The 12,056-nt window shown below is 42.2% G+C and overlaps 1 protein-coding gene across 2 annotated transcripts in view; it reads right to left on the reverse strand.

Annotated features, from left to right (window-relative positions):
* SNX30 (sorting nexin family member 30) overlaps window positions 1-12,056 on the reverse strand; it is a 53,597-nt gene that overhangs the window by 22,027 nt on the left and 19,514 nt on the right. For both annotated transcript variants that reach the window (XM_029965407.1, XM_029965408.1), the window contains one exon: window positions 5,215-5,403. In XM_029965407.1, the coding sequence (XP_029821267.1) occupies window positions 5,215-5,403 (189 nt within the window). The remainder of the gene's footprint in view (window positions 1-5,214; window positions 5,404-12,056) is intronic.

The following is a 12,056-nucleotide window of genomic DNA, read 5'->3' on the forward strand; positions in this document are numbered from 1 at the left end:
GCATGGCAGCTCTAGTACATTATAAACAGCATGCTAATGTGTTATTACCTATGTTATTACCTTCTAGAAGAGGAAGGCATAAGAGACAGAAAAGAAGAAATCAGGATAAGCTCCTCCCTCCTTTGACCTACTAGCTATGGTTAAGTGATATACAGGTTAGTCCTTGGACTAACATAACAAACGCTCACCAATGGTGCAGTTGTGGTTGTGATGAGGGGCTACCAAGATGTAGATATCCACTGCAGATTTGTGCTTTACTCAGCCACCCCTCAGAGTAACACCAGCTTATTTACTAATGTGTTAGAGTGCCACACTAGAAATTAAACTTCTAAGACTTCATATGAATCATTTTCACTTGTTCTGAGTAACAGAGTGAATGGCATTAGGGTGAAACAAGATAATTCATGCACATACAGACAGCCCTCATCAGCCAGTGGTGTTCACTGCATTATTCTCTTAATTGGGCAGCTGTACCTTTGCCTTGCACCCTGAAATGAAAAAAAAATGGGGGGGAGGGGAGAGTAATTATTTAGAAGAAGGGATAGCTTTTGTGAACTGGCAGTCACTGCCCAAAAGCCTCTTAAAAGAGACCTGACAGTGAATGGACAAGAATGAGAATGACTACACACTGCAGTACCTTATCATGTAGCATGAGGATGAAGGTAAAGACTCCCATCTGTTAGCACTGAGAACCTTATTAACCAGTATTCTGCTAACAGTTAAGGAAATCTGTAGAGGTACTCTCTAGGAGTAGGAAAGCAGGGTAAGTTCCAGTGCACAAACTTCACATTAGTTACTGTGTACCTCTAGCAAACTGGTCCTACTGCCTCTACTTCACAAGCAGAATTGCAAAGTTTTCCATATATCCAGTTCTGTTCCTCAGAGGGGGGCAGATGAAAATACAGCAACACCATCATTTCAAGTTTTTACTGTACAGACTGTCAAATCTAGACAGTAAATAAGCTTTTCAAAGATTATTTGGACAGAACATAAAGGCCCTTCAAGGTTTTAATGACACCTCACTAACGCTGAAAGTATCTGGATCTCAGATCAAACCTTTATTAGCTTAGCACAAGTAATTTTTTCCAGACTGCACACAAAAGGGAGGAGGGTCTTGCCACCATCCAGGGACAATGCTGAAGAACACATTCAGTGCAAATAGCTCCAGGTGCAGCTACAGCCACAGCTGCAGGTTGAGCTCTGAGTGGTAGGAGCACCAGGCAACAGGCTGTGAACTGGCACCAAACTTTACACAACAAAGGGCCTGGGGACCTGTGGCCCAGCCAGGGGACCAGACACAGAGACACAGCAGGGGCCACTGACCCCGAGGATTTCACACGTGTAGACTGTGAAGGTATAAAAGACCAGAGTTCCTTAGTTCTGGGTCCGTCCTCAGAGGCACCAGCTCGAGCTGTTATTTTATTATTGCACCATGATTAAACTGTTTTAAGGATCCAGACGTCTGAGACTCAGCTATGGGAAACTTGGGGCCAAACTGGTACAGAAAACTTGGTCTGACTGTGTGAGTGTGGGGTGCCTACATGGGAAGGGGTTTGGTTCCAGCTCAAGTGGATCAAGCGTGACTGCCAGAATGGCTCCTGGATAGTCAGACAGAGAAGTTTCCTTAACAGGCAGCAAGTGAAATGTCTATGTTTTTGACACAGTTAAACTCCTCCTGCTTCCTTAGTGGGATTGGATTCATAAATCTCATGTCACAAGGACATATGTCTCTGCCAAAGGAAGCTGAGAAACTTATATGGCAGACCTCACCCTCCCAAAAAATAATGGGCAAGACATTTGCAGGAATTTATTGAAGATTCCAGCACAGTTCCACTAAGTCAGCACTGCAGCATTCTGGGCTCAGTTCTACTTGCTGGAAAGCAGGCAGTCTTACAGACACTTTTACCTCTGTTGCTGGAATAGTTTTGACTTGAGGCAGTATTAAGGCAATCACCAGGTCTCTGTCTTGTGTAAGATCCTTGTCGTTCCTGGAAGGAGTTAGGAGCCAAACCTAAAGCTAGTCTGTGATGATTATATGAAAGTACTTTTGTACCCTGGTTCTAGTCTCTTACTCACTAGACTCAATTGCAGATTTCCCTCCGCGTTACCATTTAAGTTTGGGGCAAAATCTTCAACTAGAAAACAGGACAATGGCAGAGAGTGGAAGGGAGCAGGGCTTGTTTTCTTAGTACTTCAGCATTACTTTTGCCTTGAATAGTTTAGCCTGTTTGAAAAAGAGAACCCATCCCCTTCACCTGCTCCTCTCTAGGAAATCAGGCTGTTTCACGTGCCCAAGTAATCTAACCAATGTATGCACTGGAAACATGCACAAGACTCCAATATTGATTGGTTTGAAAGACTCTCCCTTCAAGCCTGCAGAGCAACTGCATGACTGAGCAATGGCACTCAGCTATTCAGACCTCCATGGGAAAAGGCACAGAAGGTGGCCTTGCCATCCTAGAAAGCACAGTGAAAGTGAAGTTAGAAGTTAGAAGTAAGCTTACTTATGTTTCCCTCAGGAGATGTGACTATACAAGTGCAAGCTTCCTTTCCCCCCTCCCTCCTCGCAAAGATTCACTCAACTAAATCCCCTTAGAATGCACAGCAGTTTATGGGAAGAACACAAGGATGAATCATCAAGAACATCCAAGACACTTCAATCATCACAGTCAAGACCAATTAAGTTCCAGTGCAATTTCCACCCACCTTTATTGGTTTCACTAGTCTCCCTGTATAAGGAAACTGCTGTTAGCAAGAAGAAAACAGGATATGAAAGTGTCAAGACAGTCAGTTCTGAATCACTGTCCTTGTTAGTTTGAGGATTCCAATTACATTATTTTAATGTGTTTGTCCAGAAGACAGGCTGGGGAATGCTACCCTGGCTCTTACTAGGAAGCTGTGAAAATAAGGACACAAGCAAGATCAAGTAAAATCTTCAGTTTTCTTCTCAGCTCCTCTGCAAGCCACTGTTTTGTCCCTTCCTCAGTCACTACCACCTGCTGACAAAGGTATCAGCAGATGAAAAGTCTGGGCCATACTGCAAGACTTCTCTTTTTTTTTTGCTGTTACAATGAATACAAACAAGACTGTGGTCAGTCTTCACTCTTCCGCACGCTGGTGTCCTGTCACAGTCAGAAGCACATATTGCAGCATCAGCTTCCCCTCTTGCACCTCAGGCTGCTGCTTTTCAGTCTTCAGTATAACTCACTCTATGACCTTTATTTACCCAAACCTTTGAGGTTCCAGAAGCATTCTTCAGTGGAGAAAGAAAAACAGAACAGCCATCCCTGCCTCCTCATTCAGAGGCACCAGAGAGAGACTCTTTAGAGGTCCTGAACCCCTTTCCTGCAAGGCTGCAAGGGAGGTGTTGGGGTGGTTCCTCATCGCCCTCTACAGATTATTCCTGTGCAGCTTTTTTGCTATGTTTAATTAGTACTTTCAACTGCAATGTCTAATTGGCCAATTAGCTTGGCATCGAAGAAGCCTGGTTTGTAGGGCAAGAATGAGTTAGACCATTAATACTGCTAGTCTTCCTAGACAATGGTAGATAGTTCTAGAGGTTCTGACCTTAGAGATTAGCCAGAAGTGTACAATAATAATAAAACCAAAGAGGTGAGAATTTCATGCTGATTGAGAAGAATAAATCATGTGCAGTTTCATAATAGCATTGCAATGCTGTGATATAGCAGATTTATGCACTACAGTGAGATCCCAAATAAAACAAGTATTAACGGACGGGTAGGTAGATATGCAAAACAAGAAGTACAGGATGATTTTTTTTAATGTAAAAAAAAAAAAAAAAAGACACTGTTGGGTAATACATCTGACCTAAACACAGTAAATACCTTAGTCACATTCCAGAGTTCTGCTTTAAGAATGAAGGGAACCCTTGACCATAGGTTTCAAAGCATAGGAACATTATTTGGGTGCCACTATATACAGCTATTTTATACTGATGAAATAGTCAGTTCTTAATTTAAGAGAGAAACAATGTCAGCCAATTTTAGCCATTTGCCTGTGGACAGCTGCATCTCATTTTGTGAGATGCATCATTCCTTCTGATCAAGTAATAGTTGAAGGCTAAGTTGCTCCAAGTTAAAAAAAAACAAAACCAAGAAGACTTTCCCACAATACTACTTAGTATTTTTAGTCATTAAGATACAGTGTTTCTTGCAAAACTCTTAGAGCAAGAATGAATGACAGGACTGTGTTAAGTGTGCAGCAAGAGGTAGCTATTGTTTTAGAGAAACTACATTTTCTCACGTGCTGTCTGGAAATGGAACTTCAGAGTAGACATTTTGAAAAAAAGTTATTAGTGGCCTGTAAAGGCTTCCTCATCTCAAAGGAAAATATTCCCTCCAGTGTATACTGCCATCTAGGTAGGTCAGAAGAATGTTAATCTTTTTGGACAAGTGGATCAAGTATATTACCAGTGAAGTTAGTGAACACTTTTTGCTTTAGGTAACTACAAGTGCCCAAAACAGATGTCAGCGTCACCTACGAGCTGATGATAATGATCTAGTCAACAGAAATCAAGATTTCAGTTGTGAATGCAGTGGACTTTTCAGATCATTTGTCCTATTAATATAATAAGATTTCATTAATGATTGAACTACAACAGATGCTGAAAAAATCTCTAGCGTATTTCTTTTGGTAGGCAGGAGTGTTCTTAAACTACTTCAGTTTTACTGTCAGCTGTACAGCCTTCTGAACCAGAACTGCATGGAAGCCAGTTTACAGGTGAGGATCAAGATTATGATTTAGTTAAATGGCTGATAGAGGAACTGTGGTAAACACTTAAAGCAACAAGCTTAAAGCATTTCAGAAAAGGAGAGACACGAAAAGCAAGATGATTAACAGTGAATCAACAAGGCACATTCCCCTTAAGGGAACTCTAACCAAATGGGTGTCAGATTACTAAATGAACAAACTTTCAAGTTAATGAAAGAAACTGGCCTTGCAAGTTTACAAACAGTTCTATTTAGGACTCAGAAACAAAAAAATTTAAGCTGACACATTAAAAGTTTTTTTGCAATTTCATACACTGGAGTAATTGTTCTGCTAAGAGAAGTCACATCTTCAACATATTCACAAGGTACCAAAAGACAGTAAGTTAGGATAAGAAAATACAATACAAGATATAAATATCCAGAAAAGGTCCTAAAATGATTCTACAAAGAACAAAGTACTAGGACAGAGAATGTTGCTCTGTACCTTTGTTGTAACCCTGTACGTGATATACGTCTCCATCGTGCACACATGTTTTTTGGGATCATCAACAGTAACAAAGAGGTCTCTAGTTTCCACATCCAAGTCATCATCCAGCTGCAATCTGTTAAGGAGAGATGAGGAGGAGGCTGGGCTAGAAGTGTCCACAGGTGTGCCATTAGGCAGACTAAGATCCTGTAAGAGAGGGAAAAAAAGGAAGTTTTTAATAAGTTTAACAGATTCAAGGGAAAGCACAGTATTTTCAAAGATGCCACTGTCAAGTTTCACCGACATATTATAAGGGTATTTACCCCAGCAGCTCCAAGGATCACCCTTTTCCAAGATACCTGAGCAATCCCCTAAGGTCTGGACTTTGACCATTAAGTTGTTCTACAAGTTGAAGAGAAAGCAAATTACCACCATTAACTCCCCTTAGTATGGCGCAACCGGCTTGCTATTCATAAGGAAGTAGAAATATTGCTGAACCAACACCTCCTGGTGAGACTGAACCAAATTAGACTCTGAAAACAAGTCAGCTAGGCAAATCAAGAGACCTACTTATAAGACAGGCTTCAGGTAAAGTGGCAACAGTTCAGTTGTCTGGAATGCAGTCAGCCTCTGGAGATTCCTACAGTAGAAGAAGGAGCTCAAACTTTCATCAGAGGCTTCCCATCTAGTCCATTAACATCCAAACACACTGACAGCAGTCAGAGCCTGAACTGCCATCACCACACTACAGGACAGTCACCGATCACACCCTTCTGCACCAGTGTCTAGGCACACCTCCCTTTTGGAGTTCTAATGAAAACACTACTTTTTCCTGGAAGAGGTCCTCATTCCCATCCTCTGCCTAAGGAAGACAAATGCTAGAAGATCCAGCAAGTGGCTATTTTAGGAAGACACATACAAAGGTTTAGGAAATCTGCAATTCCTTGAAATTGACTGGGAAGAAAGGGAAGGAAAAAAAAAAAGACCAACAAACAAACCCACCAAAAAAACCCCAAACACAAAAAAACCCCCACCAGCCTTATAGCTAACTTGATATATTTCCACACCTTCAAATCTCACACTTGAATACAGACCAACTACTCCATAACAGTGGTTACTCCACTTGCATAAATATCACAGAAACTTCACATGTTCTCTGCTCTGGTTTTGTAGCAGAGGGAGCCGACAGCATATGACAAGTTGTACAGCATGTAGGACGGGAACACCTGACAACAGTATTAAAAAGTCCTAAAGATCCGTGCCTCTCCTTTTCAGAGAAGACGGGATTTTTGTTTGTACCTTTTAACTAGTAGCACAGGAATAGATTTATCCACAGAGTGACTTCCCTTACTGCTAAAGAGAGAAACATCACTTCATCTAAGCACCACAGTAACTAGAATTGTTTTAGGTATACAATTAGTGCTCAGCCCCAGCCTCACACAGTCTTCAAGTGGCTAAACAAAACACAAAATCTTAGTAAAGCAATCATGTTTGGGTGAGACCCTCTCTGTTCATCAGTCCTTTCTTCAAAGGTTCAGAACTACAGGGGACAGCCTCAAGGTAAAGCTACTTACAAAGGTCTGCCTTTGACAATGGCTAAGAACACAGCTAAGTTCCTACTAGTCACTGTCAGAAACCCATCATGGGACTACTGGGATTTCACAGACAGCCATCTGTCTGCTGCAGTACTGCAGAACTGTGGCAGCGCTGCTCTTCACCTTGAGGGCCGCTTTATGAAGTAGAGAAAATAATGCTTTAGCCTAGACATTTTGGGAAAGGGTGATCTAAATTACTGTCTACTAACAGAGAGTTTAGATGCATTCTATCAACTAATACACACAAGTGGCTGCCAACAGATAAGAGATTCCAGATTTAACTGACGGGGAGCAAGAGTAGGAAGGTAGGCACTCAAATGCTCTCCTAAGAGAGCAAAAGATCAGGATGAGCATGGCACAGCTGGCCAGCTCAGACATAACATAGCTCAAAGTACATAAGAATCTGGCTCAGACTCAGTGTAGCAGGAGCATGTACAATAGGAAGAAGTAATGGTACAATACCTCTGCAGATAAGGAGTGCTGTTGAAGTTACACAAACAGAATAAGCAGAAGACAGGATAAGATTAGCAACAGGAGATGGCTTCAGAAAATCTACAGTTCAGCTAGACAGGAGAATTTGGCTGAGCAGACTGAAAAGCAAAGCAAACCCTGGGATACCACAGTAGCTGCACACAAACCCATTTCTGTTTCCAAAAGGAAAAGACAGTTCATCATTGCCCATATGCAATAAGCATTAGCGTATGACAAGTTGTGCCAGAACTGCAGCTAGTCAAATTATAAGCTTCCAGTATGGAAACGAATTACATTGCAGAAACAGCTTAAGCCTGGTTGCACAGGAGATCCCAAAAGCTTATAACAAAATTCTTCCAGAAGAGAGCTTAAAGAATACGATGGAATCCACTTAAAATACAAAAACTCTACTCTACCTGGAGGAAGGACCAAAGATGGGGCTTGCAGGCACTTGTATGAAGTTAGCAACTTTCCTCACCAATTCTGTTAGGAGATAACAATATCACACTAGCATGTCTTGCACATTTTAAGCAGGGCAGAAGCCTGTGAAGGCTTGAATCCACTTCATTGTACTTGAGTGTGTTCTTGCAGTCATGGGTCCTATGGTCTTAAAGGCTGTGATAGTTTTACCTTGGATGAAACACTCCATATCTAGATGAAGTAAAGCTTCTATACCAGCTGTGGTTCAGATCAGGAGAGGTGCCAGCTGACGTGGTGGGGAAAGGACAGATGGTGTGTACAACGTGCTATACTGCCTTATCCAGGACAGCAGGATTCTCCCTGACAGTCACTGCTGGCATCATACCCTGCTGCTTGGCTAGTTTTCAGCAGACGAAGGCCAAGTTAGGAGCTAACTATTTCTCCTTCTTAATGGGTGGAACTTCCTAGCTAAGTGCACCAGGAACATTACTTAAGGCTGCTGAACCCTCATTTAAAAGGAGGAAGGATCAGTCAACTGAAGTCTGATGCTAATGCTAGAAAGAAGTAGGCTTTGAAGTGTCACAGCAGAAGATCCAGCAATCTGTCTCAAGCTGTTATCCTATCAGCAGAAAACCTCCTTGTCATATTAATTAGCACTGTCTTTCTTTCACAGGACTCGGACTTTTTTTGCAGTTGGAGAAGCAAGACTGCAACATCTGTGTTAGTCTGCTTTTACCACAGAAAGAAAAGTATGTCCTGCAGTGCCGAGAGCACTGCAGCACAGAAAGGAGATCTGCAGCCACCTGTGTTTCTACCTGTTGGTATAGCTATCATACTCCCAAGCATCTGATATATTGGCTAGTATTATCTGTTTTATATAACAGAGTCTGACTTCAGCGTCAGGACTTAAGCACCAGCTTCGCCTTTAGTGCACCAAGCAGCTGCCCATCAACTGTTTTAAGTACCTATCTGCATTATCAGAGATCAGCGCAGTCCAAGTCACAGCAGGTACCCAGTGCTTACAAAGCCTTGTTGTCATAGCACCTGTTACTCACAGTACAGTCAGTCTGCCTTAAATCTGAGCAGTCATACAGCAGACAGAAAGGGAGGCTGCTTCTGGCAGCCAGGCAGATGGCGTGGAGGACACGTTTTGTCAAGACATTCTTCACTTCTTAGAGAGCATCCACAGAGATTTCCTCGAGCTTCAAAGCTTTTTCTAAAGTAAAGAGCAAAGATCCTTAGTCTTGGTCCCTCACTTCCTCAGGGCAGTCTCCTCCTCAGGACAGTCTCACAGCTTTGTCACCTGCTGAAGCAGGTCAGGTGAAGGTCCACCAAGGCCTGGATCACAACCTACAGCAGAAATAGTGTGCCATTCAGACCTTCAGGTTAAGTACTAGGCTCTTGCGTACAACTGTAATACCACCACAAGGCAGGCTTTTAATGCATTCCTTAGAAGTTCCTAGAATCTCTCAAGACATCCAAATTTATGGGTACATGAGATCAGAAAGATTTTAAGAGCACATGTTTGGTATCCTATAGTGCCAGACAAGTAGGAACTAACTGCCTGTGCTGGAAATGCATGAGCCTTGCCAACTATGCAGGCTGCTCTCTGGTAAGGCTGTTCACATTATTTTGTTGTCTTATGATGTCCAAACACCTTGACCAGTTAGCCTGCCCAGAAACAGATACTAAATCTATCAAAAAGCTCACTTCATCCAAGTTTAAAATCCAACTGAATTTTATAAACTAGAAGTCTGTATGCAAGACTTAAAATTCCTTGGAAAGTTTCCAGCAGTTCTCATCTTCTCCCAGGAGATTTTCCAAGACTCCATTTACAGAGCAGCTTGGATCCACATAAAGTAAAACTTCAGGAGTTTGGTATCCAGTCTTCTGGATGGCAGCCTCCCCCAGTGGAGTAATATGCCAGAGAAAGCATCCAGTACTCAAGCCTTAAAGACTAAAAAAAGGTCTAAAATTCCATAGGTATTGTTGTATTATTGTCAAGTGAAGACCACATGGTTTCCTGCAGCTTCCACAAACTGAATCTTTTCACCTATCCTGCCTTAGCAAGTGTACAGCTTAACCAGACAGTTTTGCTCTCTAAGCAGCAATCCACAAAGGAAGCAGAAGATGTGGCTCAGCTAGGCCTTCCAAGAATACATAAGCTTATCTCTGGAAAGGGCTAGCCTGAAACTATATGATGCTGCATGCCCATTGCTCCCATTCAACAAGTTTTATATGACAGTAACAGACATTTAGAAATGTTGCTGTTTAGAGGCAAGTGGTGCACTTAACCCCTAATATCCCTGCCTAACTTAACGACCTTAGGGCCAGGCCTGTACTGCTTCTAGAACCTCACAGCTTCACTGCAGAAGTGTACATTTTCTCCTTGTGTTTCAAGGTGTTCCACTGCTTTTGCCATTCATTTTCCAGAGACGTGACCACAGACAGAGTCATTTTAAGGAGACAACAATTCCACTCAACAACTGCAGCTGGTTTCTGTAACACTCTTATCTCCATGCCTTCAGTACAGGAGAGTAAGTCACAGCAGAATGGCAGCCAGTGACTGAAAAGCTGAAGCGGTTTAGATGTAAACATTCCCAAGGACACTATAAAAGCTTACATTAACTTGGCTTTCACAGATGTGTTCATAAGACGTTCAGTGCTTGTCTTATCCCAGTGAGTTTTGAAAGCAGGTGCTTTTTGTGTACAGAGCTCTGTTCCACTGGCCTGTACAGGTCAGCTCTGCGTAGAAAGAAAAAGCACTTTTCTATCCTCCAGTACCATCTAGATCAGCTTGTTTGTGACTGTCAGTATAGTATCCTATTAGAAGATCTCACTGAGCATCTGCATAGTGAAATCTCAGTCTACACAAGACTATTATCCAATACCAGCTAGATAAAGACCAAGGGAAGAAAAGGCATTTGCTTCCCTTTATATAGGTTCAGTTTCATGCTTTATCAGGCAGCAGCATCAAACATTGTTTATTAGAGGTCACTTTTGTTTCCTCACGCATCTGAGGTAAATTTGAGATATTGCATGTCCCTGCCTCTTGCACTTCATCTTGGGCAGCTATTTTAAGGCACTGAAGTGGGGATACAGACTGCAGAGAAGGTAGTATGCTGCGGAAGGGAAGGGAGGATAAATCCTGCTATACAGGGTTTATAAAAAACAAACAACACAACATCCCCACAGTTAAACTCCAAAAATACTATTCATTCCCAGATAGAAGGACCACATTTCTATGCTGATTCACAAACAAGACAATACTGAGTTTTAGTTCAACAAGAACTGAAAAACCTGTGAGAATCAACTTCTAAGGTTAGACCTACCCTCCTGGGAAAGGGTAAGTGGTTACATGTTCACCAGCTCCTGATACCCTTCTCCAATAATTGGAAGGAGAGTACACTTTGTGTGGATGTACTCACAAGGAACAAGATGATACTTTCAGAAGAGATCAGTGTTTTCCATTATATTAAATCATCTGGAATCAGACTGCTAGGTTGAGGCTATTTTAAGCGCAACGCGGACTAAGTTCAAATTGGAAGAAATTCCTCTTCTCTTACCTGAAAATGTGTCAGCAGAGTAAGAACAATGCTGGCTGCTGAGGACTCAAGCCCAGATTTTCATCTCTTAGCCCCAGAGGGTATTACACACCAAGCCTGTGAGCCCTGCAGTGCTGGGCAGAAAGCCCCCAAATCTAACAAGGCCAAGCCTCTCCTCAGAAGTTCCAGCAGTACCACTGGTATTTTACCCATCTAACCAAAAAGCCACTAGATAAAGACTGGATCAGTTTGCTCTCAGGATATTTTAAATAGGTGTCCAAGCACAGCATACTGCCAAGCCATGAGTCTGATGACTTTGTTCTGGTGTTCATCATTTCAACTACTGTTTCTGCTCTGTAGGTCAGAGTTGCCTAGAGACGGGCTCCTCAGGATCCCTGAAAAAAAGTAAGAATTTAAAATGCAGGAGCTAATCATGACGGCATGCAGTTTTACACCCCTCAAAACCTGGGAGCATTCTTGCTCATACAGGTATCATGCTTGGAATAGTGCTTCTTCGCACTTTGGCTGGACAGCAAAACACAGGATCAAGCTTCACAGAGGCACCACATGCTTGATACAAGGACTTTTCAAGTCTTCTCATGTAGGTCACGGGATTCTCACCTCATTTCTGAAGTCAACAGCCAAGTTTTATAGGATGGATTATTTTACTTTGTGGTTTGTTTTCCTGTAAGTCATTACAGTCAAGCTAAACAGAGCCAGAATGTGGGCACAGAAGCATTCTGGAAAACAGCATTTTCAGCAAGACCTGAATCTCCTAACTCTGTTGCTGAAGCCTTTAGGGACTCAGCTACAATACAGCTTAGTTTCA

Source organism: Manacus vitellinus, unplaced genomic scaffold, assembly GCF_001715985.3.
Source record: "Manacus vitellinus isolate BGI_N305 unplaced genomic scaffold, ASM171598v3 scaffold_9_pilon, whole genome shotgun sequence".
In the NCBI taxonomy this organism is placed as follows: Eukaryota; Metazoa; Chordata; class Aves; order Passeriformes; family Pipridae; genus Manacus; species Manacus vitellinus.